Genomic DNA, 23,211 nt, shown 5'->3' with positions numbered 1-23,211 from the left:
CACTGCATAAATTATACATTAAATATAGATTAATCCTTATTAAAGCTATGAAAGTGATGCAGTCAAGAGCAGTGAGTGATTTTCTCTTTGTCTTTTGTTTAATTACCATTAATGACAGACATCACAGCAGCAGGTTTATTAGGCTGCTGTCACTCTAAATCTAAATGAACGTAAAGAGTTGTGAGGACATCAATTGTGTGTCAGATCCGCATCTGACACACAATTGATGTCCTCACACTTCTTTACGTTCATTTAAGACTTCATTTAACTCATTTAAAGGGTTAGTTCACCCAAAAATGAAAATTCTGTCATTAATTATTCATTCTCAAGTAAGACCTTCACTCATCTTCAGAAATGCAAATTAAGATATTTTTGTTGAAATCCGATGGCTCAGTGAGGACTGCATAGGCAGCAATGGCATTTCCTCTCTCAAGATCCATTAATGTACTAAAAACATATTTAAATCAGTTCATGTGAGTACAGTGATTCAATATTAATATTATAAAGCAACGAGAATATTTTTGGTGCGCCAAAAAAACAAAATAACGACTTATTTAGTGATGGCCGATTTCAAAACACTGCTTCAGGAAGCTTCAGAGCATAATGAATCAGAGTGTTGAATCAGCTGTTCGGAGCGCCAAAGTCACATGATTTCAGCAGTTTGACAGGCGATTTTTGGGTGAACTAACCCTTTAAGACTGTAGACAAAGCAGACATTTTGGCATACTTGTGTGTGTTTTTGTCTGTTCAAGCGTGAAAGAGAACTCAATGCGGCCACATGCTGAAGCGCTCCAGTACAGATTTAAGTTCTTTTTTGTTTTGTCTTATCATGCTTGAATGGCTTAATAGCACTCGAATTTATAATAACGTGAGCAGATAGTGTAATGCTAGCTTAAGGATGATGGAAAAAAAAAACAGATACTGCATTAATTGCGTTAAATATTTTTAACACGTTAAACTGAAAAAATTAATCGCATGCGTTAACATACTAATTTTGACAGCCCTAATACATACATACATATATACACACACACACACACACACACACAGGCTGGGTATCGATTCAGATATCCAGATACGATTCAGATTCACATCCCGATTCTGATGATTCAATTCTCTACATTTTCACTGGCCCACCACAAAAAAGTAATATTGTTATTGTTTTTTGTTGTTTTTGACCCATGTATCAATCAGATATTATGTACAATGTTTGCGAAAATCGATTCATGGCTTTTGAGAATCGATCACATAAAAAAAAAAAAAATGAATAAAAAAATAAATTAATTAATCAAAAAAATTATATATTAAATTAAATAAAAAAATATATTATAAATATATATATATATATATATATATATATATATATATATATATATATATATATATATATATATATATATATATATATATATATATATATATATATATATATATATATATATATATAAAAATATATATATATATATATATATAAAAATATATATATATATATAAAAATATATATATATATATATATATAAATATATATATATATATATATATATATATATATATATATATATAAATATAAATATATATATATATATATATATATATATATATATATATATATATATATATATATATATATATATATGTGTGCGTGTGTGTGTGTGTTAGGCCTGTCAAGCAATTAAGATCTAGTTAATTACATGATGTGGTGATAATTAATTGCAAATTAATCGCACAACAAATTTGGCTGAGAAATTACCCCTAACATAATTTAAAGTCATTATTATGTTAAATGACAAAAGCATCAAATAAACATTATAAAAAGTAGCTTGAGAATTTTTATTTGATTCAACATATAATTTATTACACAAACTTTTAGGCTCCAACAGCCATGTAAATGATGACAGAATTTTTTATTTTGGGTTTTTTTTTATTAATGTTTTTTTTTTTTGATAGTCTAAATAAGAAACTAAAACTGCCAGTAGGTGGCAGTACATGTCTAAATGAATAAATAATTAGCTGCATCTCATTTCGGAGGCTGCGTCCTCCTGAGATCGCTGTTAAAGGCTGCATATGTCATCAAGGACGTCTTATTTAAGAAAAGTAACTAATGAAATTGACTGTTATTCCTTGTGAGGTGTAAAACACTGTAATTTCTTTCTTACTTTGCAATCTAACGGTTACTTTTCTTAAAGTATGCAGCCTTCAGATGCGACCTCCGGAGGATGCAGCCTTCGAAATGATTATAATTATTGAGTCATTCATCCATTCGATTCATTCAAATGGCTCTCTGCTGAAATGAATCAAAGAATCAAAGTTCTCTTTCAAGCATGACCACACTGAGAGGATTATTAGGAAACAATTTAAAAATAAAGTATGAAGTGAATGTTTACAGTATTATAGCTCAGGTTGAGCGTAGCATTTAGCTAAACAGCAAATTCATTAGTGCATAGAGAGCTAACTGCTTTAAGAGCAGTGAAATTCATTCAGATTTGTTTTGGCCGAGCTTAAAAGCAAAACTTGTGCATAAACGGATCCACAGACAGCATTGTTTTATTAGCGATATGCAATTTGAATTTATCTTAGGGGCCTGTGCTAATGCCTGTTCTGATTTATAAGGCAACGCTGCTAATTTTCGACAAAACCTTTTGGATTTAGAGTCATTAAATTGACTCATTATTTCAAACACTGGCCTATTTGTGGGGCTAATTCAAGTAGGAGTGGATGAAGCGGAGGAATTAGCGGTTGAGAGGGATGCTTTGGTCTGGCTGTCACAGAGCTTTTCCCATTTTAGCAGATGGAAATGAGCCCAAAGAGGGTTTGAGCGCACACACACACGCTGCCATAGCGCTTGAGTCCTTCTATACGTCCAATTGCGAATGAAAACACAAGCTATTAATCCAACTTAGCCATCTAAATCGGCTGAAATGCCTCCGTGTCTGCTTGTTTCCTTAATTTCAGAGTTTCCTGCTGCTCTTTGATGAGGACGGAAGGCAAAGACACACTAAAAATGTTCCTCTCGAATCAAACAAACAGCTTCCTTCAGTGCAGAAATATGGCTTTCAATTACTGGGTGAATTTCAAGAGGAAATGTCTGGGTCTGCACAAAATAAATAAATTATCAGTTGTATAATGAATAAAGACTTTTTTTTTTTTTTTTTAGAACTATTACAATTATTTGCATTTTGACATTATTTTTATGACAATTTCAGCACATTTTCCCCTTAAATTCTCATTGTCACATTCAATTCTCACTATTTATTTATTCTTATATTTTAAAATATTAATTCCATGCAATAAATATTATCATGATGTATCAAAACAATAGTACATAAATAATACTAAATTAAAATGTTAATAATAAACATAAATCATAGTTTTTTCCTATTACAGTAGGAAGCATTTTGGGGCGAATATGAGCTTTATTATGAAAATAAATGTCAAACAAAAGGCCAAAAATGGCAATAATGGTCTTAAAATACCAAAAAAACATTTTTGGGGTTTGTATAACGAAAATAAAGTTTTTAGGACTCGTGCAATTACTTGCATTTTGACATTATTTTTTATGACAATAAATTCTCATTATTACATTCAATTTTATTTGAATCATCATTAAATTTGAATTCCATGCAATAAATATTACCACAATGTATCAAAACAATAATACATAAATAATAAAAAGTAGTAATAAACATAAATCACAGGAAGAATTTTGGATGGATATTAGCTTAATTATTATGAAAATAAATATCAAAAATGAAAACAATATAATAATGGTAATAATGGTCCTAAAAATAGACTTAAATGTAATACAAAATATTATTTAACATTTTTGGGGTTTGCTTAGTGAAAATAAAGTTTATTTTTAGGACTCGTACAATTATTTGCATATTGATATTATTTTTTTATGACAATTTCAGCAAATTTTCCCATAAATTCTCACTATCACATTCAATTATTACTATTTATATACTTAAATAATCATTAAATATTAATTCCACACAATAAATATTACCATGATGTAAAAACAATAGCACATAAATAATAATAAACAAAAAAATTAAACAAATCTTTTTCTTTTCCTATTAGAGTAGGAAGAATTTTGGGTGAGTATGAGCTTAATTATTAATAAATAAATATAAAAAAAGCCAAAAATGGCAATAATGGTCCTAAAAATAGACTTAAATTTAATACAAAATATTATTTGACATTTTTGGAGTTTGTATAATGAAAATAAAGTCTATTTATTATGACTCATGCAATTATTTGCATTTTGCCATTATTTTTTATGACAATTTCAGCACATTTCCCCCTGAATGTCTCCTTAAATTTCCCCCTAAAATTAACACGTTCTATTCTCACTATTTATTTATTTATTTAAATCATCATTACATATTAATTAATAAATATTAAATATAAAAAAAAAGAAAAGAAATAAATCATATTTTTTTGCTATTACAGTACAAAGAATTTGGAAGTGAATGTGAGCTTAATTATTAAGAAAAATGTATAAAAAAGGGCCAGAAATGGCCATAATGGTCCTAAAAATACACTTAAATTTAATATAAAATATTATGTAACATTTTTGGGGTTAAATGAATTTTCCTAAAATCCTAATATCCATCCTACTCCGTGAACAGTGGAAGCACAGAAGCAGGCAGTAAATGCAAGTGCTGGATGTCCTGCGCTAGCTTCTTTTCACGACTGAAACACAGATCAAACACAACAGCTACGGCAGTAACCTAACAGCTCAGACACGATTATCCCAGCCCAATGTCATGAGCAATCACATCAGCATCTTCTCAAGCCTGAAATCAATCCAATTTACTGTAACCAACTCAGCAGCGATGCGCTAGTGTAAAGTTTCCTTTTGTGCTGCGCTTCTCAAGGTCTTTAAACAGAAACACATTAATCCAAATAATTCAAAGGCTTTTCATTTAACGACAGAAGTGCATTAAACAAATGCCATTTTCCCAGGATTCCCCTCCACGCCTAGCCTCAGACCAGAACACTTTACCAGACTCCTCCAGTGAATTATGCTGCGGCTCTTTCAGTATTGATGAACTCTGACGTTTGATCTGTGAGAAGTAACGCCACTCGTTCAGATGACTTCAGTCGACCACAGAGAGATCCCACCAACAGGAAGCAGCAGGGAAGAAAGTCTCACAGTCAGAGTGAAGGATGTGAAGGGTTGCGTTTGTTTTCGAGGTTCCTTACCGTCCAGATCGTTCTCGAAGGTCTCCGCTGCGATCCACTCCGTCGTTGGTCCGGTTCCGTTCACAGTGGTGGCCGACACTCTCACCGTGTACACCTTTCCTTTCTCCAAGCCTTAAAAACAGCAAAATCCACAGGATTCGGCAAATTAAATACGCAAAACGTTACATAAGCAGTGGTTCTCTTGACTCTGAAACAAATCTTAAAGATGACCCAAGTGTTTATGAGTATTGCTGAACTAGATTTGTAGATTTCCTAAAGGAAAATGTTAAGGGTTTTTGCCCATTTCTAAGTGTTTCATACTGGTTTCAGTCAAAAGATATGCTTGATACAGTAAGATTAGAGTCCCCTCCAGTAAATTCGCGGATTTTTTTTTTTTTTTGCCTGTTTTGCACCCAAACACCATTAATTATTTCATTCTGTAAATATTCTAAATATAAGATGGAAAATCTAAATAAAATCTAAATCTAAATAGAAATATAAAAAACTAAAAAAAAAAAATACAAAATCACAAAAGATTACTAAATGAAGCTAAAAATAAAATTAAATATAAATATTAGATTGTTGCCTAAAAATACTAAAAGCTGAAAAACAAAATATAAATATTAGATGAAAAAAAAAAAAAAAATAGAAATGTTGCCTAAAAATACTAAAAGCTGAAAAAATAAAATATAAATATTAGATGAAAAAAAAAATTAGAAATGTTGCCTAAAAATACTAAAAGCTGAAAAACAAAATATAAATATTAGATGAAAAAAAAAAATTAGAAATGTTGCCTAAAAATACTAAAAGATGAAAAAATAAAATATAAATATTAGATGAAAAAAAAAAAAAAAAATTAGAAATGTTGCCTAAAAATACTAAAAGCTGAAAAAATAAAATATAAATATTAGATGGAAAAAAAAAATTAGAAATGTTGCCTAAAAATACTAAAAGCTGAAAAACAAAATATAAATATTAGATGAAAAAAAAAAATTAGAAATGTTGCCTTAAAATACTAAAAGATGAAAAAATAAAATATAAATATTAGATGAAAAAAAAAAAAAAAATTAGAAATGTTGCCTAAAAATACTAAAAGCTGAAAAAACAAAATATAAATATTAGATGAAAAAAAAAAAAAATTAGAAATGTTGTCTAAAAATACTAAAAGCTGAAAAAATAAAATATAAATATTAGATGAAAAAAAAAAATAGAAATGTTGCCTAAAAATACTAAAAGCTGAAAAAATAAAATATAAATATTAGATGAAAAAAAAAAAAAAAATTAGAAATGTTAACTAAAAATACTAAAAGCTGAAAAAATAAAATATAAATATTAGATGAAAAATCTAAATAAAAAAAGAATGAGAAATGTTGCCTTTGCAACAAACTGAAATAAAAACTAAAACTAAATAAAAAAATATGTAAAAAAAAAAAAAAAAACTAATAAGAAATACAAAATAAAATAAAATTAAATATAAATATTAGATGAAAAAAAAAATTAAAATGAAAATTAGAAATGTTGCCTTGGCAATAAACTGAAATAATAAGTTGAAGTGCTAAGATTACTAAAACTGAAATAAAAATTAAAGCTAAATATATAAATGTATTAAAAAAATAATAAAAATGAAATTAAATATATATATATATATATATATATATATATATATTATGGAAGCCTGTTTCCGCCACTAAACTAAAAAAAAAAAAAAAAACGCCACTTAAAAAAAAAAAAAAAAAAAAGATTAATTGCGACTTTTTATCTCAGAATTGCGAGTTATAAAGTCAGAATTCTGAGATATAAAGTCGCAATTGCGAGAAATAAAGTCAGAATTCTGACCTTATATCACGCAATTGCGACTTTATATCTCAGAATTCTGACTTTATAACTCGCAATTCTGAGATAAAAAGTCGCAATTAATCTTTTTTTTTTTTAGTGGCTCTTTTTTTTTTTTTTTTTTTTTTTTTAGTGGCGGAAACGGGCTTCCATAATATATATATATATATATATATATATATATATATATATATATATATATATATATATATATATATATATATATTAAACTTAAAAAGCACATAAAACAGTAATTTAAACTAAAATGGAAACCGAATAAATATATATAAAAAAACTAATTCAAAATACAGAATATAAATAATACTGAAGTAAGACTGTAGGGATCGGGGTTCATCATACCATCAATGAGCTGAAAGAGCTGTGAGGTTGAGATCTCTATTGCGTCCGCCCTCCTCAGCCCTTTCCGGTAGCGTAGTTTATACCCCGTCAGCTCTCCGTTCAGGGTACCAAGGGGAGGCGGCTGCCATCGGACCATGATGCTCTGGGGCATTAAACAGGACACATGGAGAGCTTTCAGACAGAGCAAAGCCATTTCAACATGAGTGGAGTTAGTGCATTTTAATTGAGCAGGTAGGCTGCTGGGAGCGTATTATATAAACTGAAGTTCTTCAGTGCACCTGAAAAGAGTGTGTCAGCCAGAAAGCTGTCAGAGCCCATGTCATGAGTTAATTTCAGAAAGACAGCTGAGAGAAGCACAGCCTTCAGGCTACGCAATAATGAATGAAGAAAAACCCAAGTATGCTTTATGAAAGCGGAGATGAGCCAGGATGTGAATTACAGACCTGATGGTGGGAAACCATGTAAATGCATAAAAAAAACTCTCTGATAATTAACCATTAACTTCTATTTTGGGTAGTGACTTTTGAATAATTATTCATTTTAATGGACTTAAAGTAACTTTAGTACAAGAACTTACAGAATACAAGTATAAAAACTATAATTTGTGCCAAAATGTCATAATTGGATGAACCTCACAAGAACTGTCAAGAACATGTCCGGGTCATACTTTGAGTTTAGAAGATATATATTGATTGGATAAGGAAAAACTGCTCTATTTTTAAGGTCATTAAGATTTTTGGCTTTCAATGTGTCATAATTTTTATGACAAAGAAAGCACAATTTCACCCATATTCTATTTTGCATATTATACATATTCTAAATACTGCAACACAAAAAAAAAAAATAATAAAAGACTAAATAATAATAAATATAGCTGCAAGCAGCCATTAAGGGGCCATGCTCAAAGAAGCAAGAAAGAAGTAAAATCGTCAGTAAAATATAGCATTTTATTTCATATACAATTTAATATTTTGTTCAGTTATAGACTATAGATATATACTTCTCAGGCTCGTTCAGGGCATCGTGCTGATGACCCATACCGAGTTTTGTAATGATACGCTAATGCATAAAAAAAACAGCATTTTTCAACAAAATGCAAAATAGCTGTATATCAAAATAGGATATCATTCAACTCGGCGTGCTGCCCTGAATCTAACAAGCCAGTTTTATAACTTTTGGCCAAACCGTTCGGAAGATATAAAAATAGCCATTCTTGCTATCTCCAGACCAGTAGGTGGCGCTGTGCTGAAACATAGCATGTAGCCTCAGGTCACGCTTGTGATGACATGTACCAAGTTTGGTCAGAATACACTTAAGCGTTGCGTCCAATTTGGCATGATCTTCTTCAAATTTGTTTTAATTTGAATTCATTATTACTTTTAATCAGTTTGAGCGAATGATTCAATCACTCACTCAAAGGCTTCACTTGTTTCATTAGTAGATGAATCAGTGTTTTTGAACGAATCACTTGAATGAATGATTCAATCACTCACTCATAAAGACTTCAATTGTTTCATTACTAGATGAATCAGTGTTTTTGAATGAATCTGAAAGAATTTCTTAAATTAATGATTCATATGACTCACTCCTAAAGATTTCACTTGTTGCATTACTGGATGAATCAGCGTTTTTTTTTTTTTTTTTAAACAAATCTCTTGAATGAATGATTCAATGACTCACTCATAAAGACTTCAATTGTTTCATTACTAGATGAATCAGTGTTTTTGAATGAATCTGAAAGAATTTCTTAAATTAATGATTCATATGACTCACTCCTAAAGATTTCACTTGTTGCATTACTGGATGAATCAGCGTTTTTTTTTTTTTTTTTAAACAAATCTCTTGAATGAATGATTCAATGACTCACTCATAAAGACTTAACTTGTTTCATGACTGTATGAATCAGTGTTTTTGAACGAATCTGAAATAATCTCTTGAATTAATGATTCAATGACTCACTCATAAAGGCTTCACTCGTTTCATTACTAGATGAATCAGTGTTTTTGAACAAATCTCTTGAATGAATGATTCAATGACTCGCTCATAAATACTTCACTTGTTTCATTACTGGATGAATAAGCGTTTTTGAACAAATCTCTTGAATGAATGATTCAATGACTCACTCAAAGGCTTCACTTGTTTCATTACTAGATGAATCAGCATTTTTAAATGAATCTCCTGAATGAATGATTCAATGACTCGCTCATAAATACTTCACTTGTTTCATTACTAGATGAATCAGCATTTTTAAATGAATCTCCTGAATGAATGATTCAATGACTCACTCATAAATGCTTCACTTGTTTCTTTACTGAATCAATCAGCATTTCTGAACGAATCTCTTGAAAGAATGATTCAATGACATTACACATATTTTGAAGAGTCACTTGTCGTCTGCTGGTGTAACGATGTTATTCAACTCTATTTGAAGCATCAATTTAATTTCAAAAGGTGATTTACTCTATTTTGATCACTACTGTAGACATCAGTGTTTATATCTGAACTATAAACTTTTATTCCAGCACTTCTGTGATAATTTGAATTATTGTAACAATGATACTGTGTGGTTTAAAAATAGTTTGTGAAGCGGTTTCATATCTATACATGAAAACGTCTCTCTTTGGCTCAGAACACAGATCTGAATGTTCGCTGTGATCGTACTTGTCAAAGCTTTAATAGACAGAGCTGAATCATTGTCATTTAGGAATTAGATTGTGTGGGTGTTTGAATTGAGATTAAAATGTTTTAACGATTAGTTGTGCAGCTTTACTATCTTTCTGACTTGAGGTGTCTTCATTAAGATCCCAATAGTGATCGCTGATGAAGGTTCAGCTGATGTAACCAGCACAGATCTTAATCTCTAAAGCACTAAATCATTAAGCACCACTAATAAAAGAGGATCTCACCGTTGAGTTCAGGACCTCCAGAGTCAGGTTCTGCGGAGGGGCGCTCGGCACTGAAACACAAAACAGATTTATTATTGAGACAAGACTGTAAGCCCAGCGACACGCGCCGCTCGATGTCCCCGGAAGAACCCGAGCTTCAGCGGCTCAAAGCTCGACTGAAATAATTGGTTTATCCACCGAGACCCATATTCAAAGACTGTTTATTTTTGGATGCAGTCGTGGGTGTTGTTTTTTTTTTCCACCTTTATTCTGCTTTTTTCCCCCATCTCTTGTTCCTTCAAATGAACACTGGAGGATTGCACTGGCGGCAGAGACAGTAGCAGCCGTTGTTTGTGTGCGTTTGTGTGCATGCCAATGTTAACGGCTCACTTTAATAAAACACTTCGTTATATTATTTACACTTGTGTGCTTTCTGTCACGTCCCAAATCGCTCCGCCGTGGAGTGAGTGTACGATTACAACACCACCTGTCACATGTTCACTGTCTTCCCAGAGGTCTTTCTCTGACAGGACGTCTCCCTCACATCCCAGCCTCCACCTCCCACAGAGACGAAAGGACGGAGAACAGGAGAGAGAGACAGAATCTGGCAAGCTCCCTACCTAGAGAGTATTATAAGTCATCATAGTCGTGCTCCTGAAGACGCTGCCCTCTGAAATAGCTTATTGTGCATTAAAGTTTTCCGTTTTATGGCTTCTTACTGCTTTTTTAATGGTCATGAAGTTAGTTCTTCAAAGTGATTTCATATGAGAATATGCAATTTCGGACATAGTGGTAAATTGGAAAAAAGGGCAAGAGAATACATTGATATATTTATAATTAATCTAATACTGAAGTCTGTATAAAAAGACTATTTGAAATAAAAACTAAAAAAACATTATTTTAATATTTCTTTAATATTTTCAATATTTCTGTATATATGAGATTCACATAATAAATAAATAATATTATATAAATAATATATATCATATATTTTTAAATATTAGTATTGAATTTTTTATATATATATATATATATATATATATATATATATATATATATATAGTAATGAAATAATATAAATAAAATATTTATATTTATTATTCATAATAAAAATATTATTTTAATATTTCTTTAATTTTTCAATATATCTGTTTAAGTATATATAAATATAACATAATAAAAATGAAATAATATAAATATTATATATTTTTAAATATTTTTATTAATATATATATATATATATATATATATATATATATATATATATATATATATATATATATATATATATATATATATATATGCATTATTTATTTTTTTATTTATATAAAACATACATTTTATTTAAATGTTTAATTTTTTAATTAATATATTTAAATATAAATTAAATACATTTTTTAGATAAATTTTATTCTATTCTGAGGAAGATTCATGGAATAATTAATCAAATAAATCTGAATCAGATTTAAAAATAAATTAAACAAAATATATATATATTTTAAATAAATGAATATAAACAAACAAACCTTTCAAGATAGTCTTGAACAAACTATATTTAGCCACCAGACTGAGCATTGCAGCTGAGTTTTACTCAAATAATTAATCAAATAAATGTGAATCAGATTAACTAGAAAATCAATATTTTGTGCATAGTCTTGTTTTCTGGGATGTTTCAGTCAAGTTTCAGTACGCCGTTAAACCAAAAAGCTTCTCTGATCCAACAGAAAACATTTGTCTTCCTCGTTTTGATGGTTTTGCATTAAGCAATCATGTTAGCATGTCACTTACACTGCGCAGTATTTTGACGAGGCTCGTGACAACGCTGACACAAAAACATGCACATGAATACGAAGATCAATTCACTGACAAATCAGAGTGAATGTCAAATCTTCATGTAAGCAGAGGCACTTTTAAGTGCTATTTGAAGTCAAGGAAGAGACAGAAAAATCCAAGGAAAAAGGAAGTCAAGTGGTTCAGAATGACACATTTAAACATCAGACTTCATGAAGCTCACCATCAGATAGCGTTCGGACCGTAACGTCCTCGGTGGAGACGCCAGGGCCGTGTTTGTTGTACGCCAAAAATGCATGTAAAAACTTGGTATTACTATAGTAAATGTGCAAAAAAATGCATGTAAAAAAACTTGGTATTACTATAGTAAATGTGCAAAAAAATGCATGTAAAAAAACTTGGTATTACTATAGTAAATGTGCAAAAAAATGCATGTAAAAAACTTGGTATTACTATAGTAAATGTGCAAAAAAATGCATGTAAAAAACTTGGTATTACTATAGTAAATGTGCAAAAAAATGCATGTAAAAAAACTAAACTTGGTATTACTACAGTAAAAATGCAAAAAAAAATACATGTAAAAAACTTAGTATTATCACAGTAAATTTGCAAAAATATATGTACAAATATTGGCATTATAATAGTAAATGTAAAAAAAAAAAAATATATATATCAAAAAAACATCCAAGGAAGTCAAGTGGTTCAGAATGACACATTTAAACATCAGACTTCATGAAGCTCACCATCAGATAGCGTTCGGACCGTAACGTCCTCGGTGGAGACGCCAGGGCCGTGTTTGTTGTACGCCACCACCCTGAAACTGTACTCTGTGAACTTCTTGAGCCCCGTCATGGTGTAGGACAGACCCGTGACGTCCATGTCCTGCAGGAAAAAACACAAAAACATGAATCACTAAAGGTGCTTGGTATTACTATAGTAAATGTGCAAAAAAATGCATGTAAAAAAACTTGGTATTACTATAGTAAATGTGCAAAAAAATGCATGTAAAAAACTTGGTATTACTATAGTAAATGTGCAAAAAAATGCATGTAAAAAACTTGGTATTACTATAGTAAATGTGCAAAAAAATGCATGTAAAAAAACTAAACTTGGTATTACTACAGTAAAAATGCAAAAAAAAATACATGTAAAAAACTTAGTATTATCACAGTAAATTTGCAAAAATATATGTACAAATATTGGCATTATAATAGTAAATGTAAAAAAAAAAAATATATATATCAAAAAAACATCCAAATAAAATCTTTATCTATCCAAATAAAATCATGGTATTTCTACGGTAATATGTAAAATATATACTATGATAACATCATGATAACTCATTATCGGGTAAGGTCAAGTTACGGAAGGCTACATATGGATTAATATGTAAAAGCTTATTTATTAAGTATTTTTTAAATATTTATTTTTGCCTTTACTAGTATAGAGTGGACAGGAAGTGAGGTGGGAGAGGTCCGTGAGCCGGGACTCGAACTCAGGTCACCCGAAGAGCAATGGCGCTATATGTCGGTGCTGCCCACTAGGCTATCAGTGCCGACGATTGATATGTAAATGTGGGCAATCTTATGTTAATGAGCTCATGGTTGTGACATAATAATGAATCTCTCACCTGCTCCGAGTCTTGTCCCTTCTCACTGTAAAAGAGTTTGTAGGTCTGAATATCCCCGTTTCCGGTGGCCGGTCTCTCCCAGCTCAGAGCGACCGAGGTGGCGCCGACAGAGACCACCTGCAGATTCGGGGCCGGACCCGGTACCTGAACTGAGAGATGGAAGTAACGTTTACATCTCAAAAAAATAGATACAAATCTGCAAAAATCTGACGCCTACATGAGTACAAAAACCCAAAAGTTAATATTCCTGTTTTTATAAAGTTTTAGGAACAAGAACTGAAGGAAAAGCAGAAGAAACGAAGGCATGTTTGTCTGTACTTCAGCTTTAAGCACGTGTTTGAAAACACAAAGGACCACTGAAGTAATTTCTTCAGTGTCTTCCACTGCTTACACTTCTACTTGAAGCTTCTTTCTTCTTTTGTTTGACACTTATTTTTTTCGCTTTTGCAAACTTCAACAGCACGTAGTGACAAAAGACGTCACGTTTCAACCCACCGCAGCTGGATACTTTAAATAATGACAATATCACATGGTAAAAGAAGACTATTCTGGTGAGAAAGCAGCGTCAGAATCCCACTGAGGATATTTCGACACTTCAAAAGAGTGAAATGCATTGTGGTCCAACTGTGGGATGCAAAGGAAATGGAGGAGTTCTGACCTAGAAAGACCTAGAAAGAGAAAATTGAGCTGCTTTAATTTATTTTGTCCGTACAAGTCAAACGGGAAGTTCAGGTAGTGCACAGAATAAGAAACGCTTCTGATTTTAATAGGATGAATCCCAACTTCCTCTGCACACTCAAAGTACTTTAATTGCTCACCAATGCTGCATTTATTTGTTCAAAAATACATTAAAAACCGTGAAATATTATTACAGTTCAAAATAAGTTTTCGATGTGAATATATGGTAAGATATAATGTATTTCTGTGATCAAAGCTGAATTTTCAGCATCATTACTCCAGTCTTCAGTGTCACATGATCCATCAAAAATCATTCGATTTGCTGTTCACGAATCATTTGTGCTGCTTCATATTTTTTTTTGAAAATGTTCGTCCGTCATAAAAAAATTCAGATCAGGTTCAATATTCTGCGTTTTCGCATCTGTGGCAAGCATTTGTGGTGGTGTTTTGACAATTCAGAGCCACTGTACAAGCAAACGCCAAAATCCAGTATCGCCAGCAAAGCATCAAACTGAGCCACTGACATCCTGAAGTAAACTTTGAATCACTCAGGATAATCCTGCAGCTCCTTGATAAGGTGGGGGAACTCTCCTTCCTCTCTACGCAATCTCAGGATTGGATGGATCCAATATTTCTTCTTTCTTCTTCTCTTTTTAAGAAGAGAGAGGACAACAAAATCGTCCTCACTGCTTGAAGACTCCATTTTGTATTGTTTTACAATTTTGTTTTTACAACGGATTAATTAATACCCATTAGTCTGTGAGTGATTGACAGCGCTTCGGCATCACAGTGGGTTTTTGCCATTATCCGCGACAGTGTTACTTGTAACTGATTTTGCAGATAATTTGTTTCAGATGTCGGCACAATGTAGAGTACTTGCTATGTGTGTTCGTGGACCTGCAATATTAATTTCTCATCCATTTCGTTTGGTTCTCTGCTTGATGTCGTTGCACAGTAAGAATGTTGTGACAGTTGGTCGGTGTCCCGCCCCTCGTCCTCTCTGATTGGACAACTGGCTAAAAAGTGACAGTGATGAGAGCAGTGTTTTTGTGATATCTGATGTATAGTATGCGAGATCAGGATTGTGTCAAAAGTACTGCTTTCGGGACAAAGTCGTTACTGAAATTTAAAAAATGTGACCAATTTAGGTTATTTTCTACCCATTTTTGTCAATTTTTAACCCATCTTGAGTTATTTTTTAACCTTTTTTTGTCCATTTTTAACCCATCTTGGTTTATTTTTAACCAATCTTGAGTTATTTTTAACCCATTTTTGTCCATTTTTTTTTTTTTAACCTTTGTCCATTTTTAACCCATCTTGGGTTTTTTAAAACCTTTTTTGTCTATTTTTAACCCATTTTTGTCTATTTTTAACTCACCTTGAATTATTTTTAACCCATTTTTGTCCATTTTAACCTATCTTGGGTTTTTTGACCTTTTTGTCAATTTTTAACCCACCTTGAGCTATTTTTAACCCATTTTTGCCCATTTTTAACCCATCTTGGGTTTTTTAAACCTTTTTTGTCCATTTTTAACCCATTTTTATCCATTTTTAACCCATCTTGGGTTTTTTAAAACCTTTTTTGTCTATTTTTAACCCATTTTGTCTATTTTTAACTCACCTTGAATTATTTTTAACCCATTTTTGTCCATTTTAACCCATCTTGTTTCTGTTTTTTTTTTTTTTACCCTTTTTTTGTCTATTTTAACCCATTTTTGTCCATTTTAACCCATCTTAAGTTATTTTTGAACCTTTTTTGTCCATTTTTAACCCATCTTGGGTAATTTTTTAACCTTTTTTTGTCCATTTTTAACCCATCTTGGGTAATTTTTTAACCTTTTTTGTCCATTTTTAACCCATCTTGTTTTTTTTTTTACCTTTTTTGTCCATTTTTAACCCATCTTGAGTTATTTTTAACCCCTTTTTGTCCATTTTTAACACAACTAACACAAAAAACGGTGGCGCTCCCATTGAAAACAATTGGAAAAGTATGCTAGCCTCGGAAAAAGTGAGCTTTAGTGGACACATGGCCCAAGATTACGCTGAACAGCTCTCAAAATGCTAGGGGGAAATGCTGGTACTGTCACATTTTTTACATTTCAGTACCGACTTGGTATCGAGAGCAGTGCTTTTGACACAATCCTGATCTCGCACACTATACATCAGATATCACAAAAGCTGGGATGCAGTTTCTTTTTCCTGTTGTCCATATCTGCCCTATGCACATCCAGCCAGTTTGGCGTTTTCACCCGACCGTAGCCACCCACCAGGAGCAACATTCTCCTTTCATCCCGTGAGATCGCCTCTGGCTGCATCTTTCCTGACAGCTCCGACCATACCTGCATCCCTGAGCTCTCGTCTCATTAATACGAGTCCCTGTATCCCTGAAAATCACCCTGACAGATGCTGCCCAACAGTCCACCACCCAGATGTTTACAATTCCACACTCATTCAGTGGAGTCCAGACAGAAAGAGCCTGTCTGTGAAGAAACCTCTAGACAAGCAATGTTTCCCAGATCAACTCCTTCCTGTAAACAAGCGGGCGGTAGGTTCGGACAAGCACAAACAGGACTAGTGTGGTCGTGCGAGAGGTGTAGAAAGAGAAACCTCAGTCCTGGCTAGTGGTCAAACCAGCGCTTGAAGTGTGTTCATGTGCGTTGGTGTTTTACCCTCCAGCTGGGTGGCCACCGTGAGTGGGGCAGAACTCTCGCCCTGGCCGTTAGCGTTGGACGCGACCACCCGAAAGGTGTACTTGGTGTCGGGGACGAGGTTTTGAATGGTGACCTGCATCTCTCCCGGTCCGCTAGTGTTTTCCACACGCTCCCTGTGAGCAAAACAACAGTAATATGAGATATGACCTGTTTTGGGACTGAGACATTAAGTCAAAGGTGAACGCACAGGTTTTTAGTTTGATTTTCTGTCCAAATGCAATTAATAATGCAAAGCAAGATGAGTTCGATTCTCAGTCCTCTATGGAAACAGTTTGAAGGCAATCTTGCTAAGCAAATATATATTTCTACAACCTAAGTTGGGTTAAATATGAACAAACACACCGTTTGGGGTATTTTAACCCAGCGGTTGGGTTAAATGTTTGCCCAACGTGCTGAGCAGTTTTATTTAACCCAACTATTGTTTAAAAATGACTATATATCTGGCTTAAAATGAACCCAAAGTAGGTTGGAAACTAAAAATCAGACTCATAATTATTAGAGGCAACAATAATAATCAAAATGTGAACATTTATTAATAAGCAATTTAAAGTTTATTATTTATTATTTAAGTATTATTTTTAAAAAAATTCCATTCCATTTACAACCTATTTGGGGTTCATTATAAGCAAGCAATACAGTAATTTTTAAACAATAGTTGAGGTAAATAAAACTACCCAGCAGGTTGGTCAAACATTTACCCCAACCACTGGGTCAAAACAAACCAGTCGCTGGGTTTGTCCATTTTTAACCCAACTTGGGATGTTTTTAACCCATTTTTAACCCAACTTGGGTAAATTTTAACCTATTTTAACCCAACTTAGGTCAATTTTAACACATTTTTATCCAATCTTGGGTTATTTTTAACCCATTTTTGTTCATTTTTAACCCAACTTGGGATGTTTTAACCCATTTTAACCCAACTTAGGTTAATTTTATCCCATCTTAACCCAACTTAGGTCAATTTTAACACATTTTTCTCCATTTTTAACATTTTTAACATTTTAACATTTTTTAACATTTTTAACTTAGGTCAATTTTACCCTATTTTAACCCAACTTAAGTTAATTTTAACCCATTCTAATCCAACTTAGGTTAATTTTATCCCATTTTTATAAATTTTTAACCCGTCTTGGGTTATTTTTAACCTATTTTTGTCCATTTTTTAACCCAGCTTGGGTTATTTTTAGCCCAGCTTTTTTAAGAGTGTATGTTTATAGTATAGGTTGATAGTTATGTGTAGTATGCTATTCCAAATATTAGCACAATTTGTGTTTCCTGTTGCTGTTCCTCTAACAACCTGTAGAGGTGGCATAAACTGACATGTACATCTTTTAGCGTGTTTAACCTGTTAGTGCCGTCCAGACTGTAGAACACAGAGTAGGTGATGTTCTCCCCGTGCGGCTCGGCAGGAAGACGCCACGTCAGCTTGATGAATCGGGTGGACACCAGAGACGCCACGACATCACGCGGGGCAGAGGGGGTGGGGCCGCTGCGCTCGGCCGGGCTGGACGCTACATGGTCAGTAGTGGCATCGGTCAATGAAGGGACAGTAGAAGGAAGGGCAACGTCTTGGAGGGTGATTGTGACAGGGGGGGGTAACAAGGGGGGTAAATTATAGATAAAGAGTTCGGGGAGGAGAGGGAGGGTGAGAAAAAGAAAAAGAAAAGAACATAAAATAATTGACGTAAATGAAAAGACAACTACAATGACTAAGAAATTAAAACAAAACAGCAAATTTACTATGAAACAGAGCAGGAGATGGAGGCTCAACGCCAGGCTAAACATGCAGCCACGACATGTTACGAACACTGAGGGGAAGGCATATCATTAACATTCATATCAGTAAGCACAATGTTAATTACACTTTCACATCTGTCCCTGCAATTAAAACACACTGATGACAACATCTGAAGTAGATAAAAATAGCACGTTCTACGAAAGTGTCGAAGATGCAAATTAGAGGAATCTGGTGGTGAAATGTAGGGATTATTCACTGCAAAAGAATAAAAATAAAAAAACATAGCCCTATTTTTATATATACATATATATACATATACATAATCTTAGTGGTTCCAAACTTTTGGACTGTACTGTATATATACACACACACACACACACATATTATATATATATATATATATATATATACACACACACTTTTGTAATTAATACTAAACTATATTATAATCTATGTAAATTACTTTAAATATTAATTTATATTTTCAATATAATTTTAAATATTCTTGGAAAAATCGAACTCCTGGGGATGAGTCTTGCTTTAAGGAAAACAACACAAGTGTCGTTCAACAACTCCCGCTCCAACATACAAACTCAAAGACATTAGCAAGTCTATGTAACTCTGCGTGATCGGCTCTAAGAGGAAGTGCTGATTAGAACACAACTCATGTGAAACTGAAGGAAGGTGTCTATTCATTATACTTGTTTACTCAGCTTACGATCAAACAGACAGAAACACAACGTCTCTTGATGTGAATATGAGAATAGAATAGAGTAGAACAAAACAGAATAGAGCACTACGAAAGTTCATCCCCCTCACAGCTCGTGTCCGGGCATCACCCTCAGGTGTGAGTGACACCTTTTCAGCGCCCAAATAAACCTGCTCGAGGGACAGCGGGACGAGTGTGACGGCGAGGGCGCGAGTGGGTGAGGTGTCTGTCGGCCTGCTGCGTCTGGCGCAGAAACGGCCATCAGAGACCAGCTGGAGACGCGGACGAGCCAAACTGGGCCGAATGGAGCTTCCCGCTCATATCCTGACTCAGCATGGGCAAAGATAGACAGAGAGGGAAAGATAAGACACCTGATGGATAAACATAGAACGTCATGAATGACCTCTGATGATGAAAACAACGGCAGCATGGGACGTCAAAAAATAACTGAAACTTTAGGACTTTCCTGCTACATTAATATCTTTATTTATTTAACACCCTAATGAAAAAAGCTAATCTCAAATCTCCGTCAGGGCTTCACAGCTGGGGGGAAACGCTAACACTGCCCTTCAAAGGGAAGATCTTAAGTCAGGAAATGACATCAAGCACAGAAGGGACCTTGGGATATTATTATTATTATTAGATATGCAGCAAAAATACACTATGAAATAAAACAGAAACAGAACTGTGAGGCAGACCCGAGGGTGTGGATTCAATCAAAGTAGGATCAAAAATGGATGCTGGGAAACTTTCGGGTTTGAAGTTCTGTACCTCTCATTCAGTATGCATGGCTGAGCACTATAGCCAAACTTTACATCTCTATGCTTCCAGCAGTTTGATGTTTATGTATCTGCTCTGAAATGACTTAAAAGAAACCAAATTAGATTTATAATTTTTAATTAAAAAGAACTAAAATTGTTAAATTTCATTTACATCCACTGATATAAAACCAGAAAGTAATAAACTGTAATATTAACTTGCATGTATGTGTGTGTATGTATATATATATATATATACACACACACCGCTTATGTCACCCACCGTCGTTTTTATAGTAGTATATAGTAGTTTTATAGTAATAAATAGGGATGCACCGATAACATTTTTAAGCACCGAGTACGAGTACCGATACTTTTTTTCTAGCACTTGTCAATACCAATACCAATGCCGATACATTTATAATTTCTCTCTCTTTTTTTTTTTTTTGGTGATGTTGCAGTTTTCCAAGCACAACGCAGTGAGAATAATGAATGTAGGACAGCTTCTTTATTATTACTCTAATGAAAAAAGTTATAATTTTTATGTGCTTGTCACAAACTTAAGGAACAAAAATTTCAGTGTCCAATAACCTTCAAAGGGCATAATTACCAATATATATATATAATTGTTGTTATATAAAAAGAAATTTACAAACAATACAACAAATACTACAGAGATAAAAATTAAATAAACTTGTTTTTCAGATACAGTAGGTTTATTTATCATGTATACATTTATTTAACATCTTTTGTTGTTTTATTATCATTAATGACAAATATAGGCTACGGTCCCTTTAAGACCGAATCCATGGATACTGACACATATCCTGTTTTCACCCAAATGTTTACATGCACTTAAGCCATAACCGACTGTATTTATGTGAGATACTCCACATGATGGACATTTTGACAACTATGTGTGCATTTGACCATTCAGGCGCGAGGAGAACTGATCGCGCGCAAGAAAGAGAGAGAGAGAGAGCGCTTCTGGTCTGTGTCATTCAGAGCGATTCTGTGATTGAAAGCATGCAGTTCTCAATGTGTGTGTTGTCATTATTAATTTTGAAGTATTTCCACACCTCTGAGGCTGACATTGTTTCTGCTGCCGCCGCCGGTGTCTCTGTATGTGCACGGAAAATTCTGTCAGTTACGTCACGTGAGGTATCTGTCTTTGGTATCGGGAGTATTTTTACGAGTACGAGTACAAGTACATGAGCTTCGGTATCGGTGCATCCCTAATAGTAATAAACATCATTTAGTTCAGTTAAAGAACAGACACTACAATTGAAAACCGAATGCATCTGCTCAATACAGCATGAGTCAAATAAGAGTCAGAATTCATTTATCAAGAGAGTGAGGAGCTGACTGACAAGACAATAGTGGAAGATTTTTGCAATATTTTGGATTTAAACCCAGTGATAATAGTGAAGCTGCAAAGGATTAGTTGTGTTTTTCCAGTTGTTGTGTTTTTTATTAAGAACAGGCCTAATAACCCACCATTCAAGCAACTGCCACCCTCGAGTTGGTGCTAATTTGAAAGAGAAAGGGCATTTTAGTCTATTGGCACAGAGTGTTTACAGTTCATTCCTATGGAAGCTCAACTTAAAGATGCAATATGTAATATTTTTTGCAGTAAAATATCCAAAAAAACACTAGGCCAGTGTTATATATTTTGTTCACTTGAGTACTTACAATATCCCAAATGTTTCCAACTATTTGTAAATCGTGAGAAAATTGCGATTTTAACCAAGGCTGCGGGACGTGTGAGGAGTCGCCTGTCATACCCGCGTTACCCTCGGTTTCTGGTTTTAAGACGCTTTAATATTTACATGTTTTAATACACAAGGGAACAACTGTTTTGATATATTTATAAACGAATTATTGTTATATAGCTCAACACATTTAGTCTTGTTGTATAAATCTAATTTTCTTGATGTTTTGCGAGTCTCATGCTTTACCATGCCTCAGAGAAAAACACTATTTAGTGAAGTAGCTAACATAGCATAATCAGATGCAGCTTTATTTTTAGTAACAGTAATACAGCATTTTCTCCATCATACAATATGTTTTAAAATTAATTGCATGCCATTTATCAACACAATCATCCAGCATTTAATATGATATTGTAAAATCGATCTATCTTACTGCAGTGTGTAACAGTGTCTCACAGCAGCCGCCGAGCGAACGCACAGAGTAACGTTATAACATTATTTTCAACACTCTCAAATGTATCTAATATGATAAACAGAGCTGCGTTACCTCATACTCATGACCGGAAAAGCCGAAGCGGAAGCGGCACCGGCGACTGTGTCATAATAAAAGTCCCGCTGCTCGTGAGGCGTGTGTTGATCAATCGCTCCAGCTCCTCGTTCAGCTCCACAACACTCGCTCCTGCTCTGCTTCATACTACAGTAACATTAATAATCTCATCCATGAACATGATTCTTCCCGAGTCCAATCCCAGTTCTTTTGCACCATCCGTTGAGATGGAGACCACATGTCCCAAGATTACGCACTCAAACTTGCCGTCATCAAGCTACGCCTTTCTTTTGAATAGGCCTCTAGCGACCTCTAGTGGACACAAAATATTACATATTGCACCTTTAATGTGTTTTCGTACGCATTATATAGTAAGCTATGCGTATTTTAAATTAATATCATTTGTATATACTTAGGATACTGATTAACTGACAATTTGGGGAGACCCGATTTCAAGGGAGGACCTGATTTATCGAAGGTGCATACTGCCACCTACTGCACGACACTGGCAATGACAGCAGATGTAAAACTAGAATGTACATTTCCTGAAGAAAATGTGAATGGTGCTTGCAGTGGCAAAATTCGCCACTTTGTTGCTAGAGTGTTTCTAGGCAATTGCTAAGGTGTTCTGGGTGGTTGCTAGACGGTTGCTATAGTAACCTGGGTGGTCGC

At 33.4% G+C, this 23,211-nt stretch overlaps 1 protein-coding gene across 8 annotated transcripts in view; it reads right to left on the bottom strand.

The window, feature by feature from the left end:
• neo1b (neogenin 1b) overlaps positions 1 to 23,211 on the bottom strand; it is a 157,419-nt gene that overhangs the window by 13,149 nt on the left and 121,059 nt on the right. For all 8 annotated transcript variants that reach the window (XM_067378882.1, XM_067378887.1, XM_067378883.1 and 5 more), the window contains 7 exons: positions 18,421 to 18,643; positions 17,034 to 17,188; positions 13,687 to 13,835; positions 12,800 to 12,938; positions 10,287 to 10,336; positions 7,381 to 7,522; positions 5,209 to 5,319 (listed from right to left, as the gene is read on the bottom strand). In XM_067378882.1, the coding sequence (XP_067234983.1) occupies positions 5,209 to 5,319; positions 7,381 to 7,522; positions 10,287 to 10,336; positions 12,800 to 12,938; positions 13,687 to 13,835; positions 17,034 to 17,188; positions 18,421 to 18,643 (969 nt within the window). The remainder of the gene's footprint in view (positions 1 to 5,208; positions 5,320 to 7,380; positions 7,523 to 10,286; positions 10,337 to 12,799; positions 12,939 to 13,686; positions 13,836 to 17,033; positions 17,189 to 18,420; positions 18,644 to 23,211) is intronic.

This window comes from Chanodichthys erythropterus, chromosome 24, assembly GCF_024489055.1.
Source record: "Chanodichthys erythropterus isolate Z2021 chromosome 24, ASM2448905v1, whole genome shotgun sequence".
NCBI classification, from domain to species: domain Eukaryota; kingdom Metazoa; phylum Chordata; class Actinopteri; order Cypriniformes; family Xenocyprididae; genus Chanodichthys; species Chanodichthys erythropterus.
Note: the sequence above shows the minus strand (reverse complement) of the source record. Positions and strands in the feature narration are given on the sequence as shown.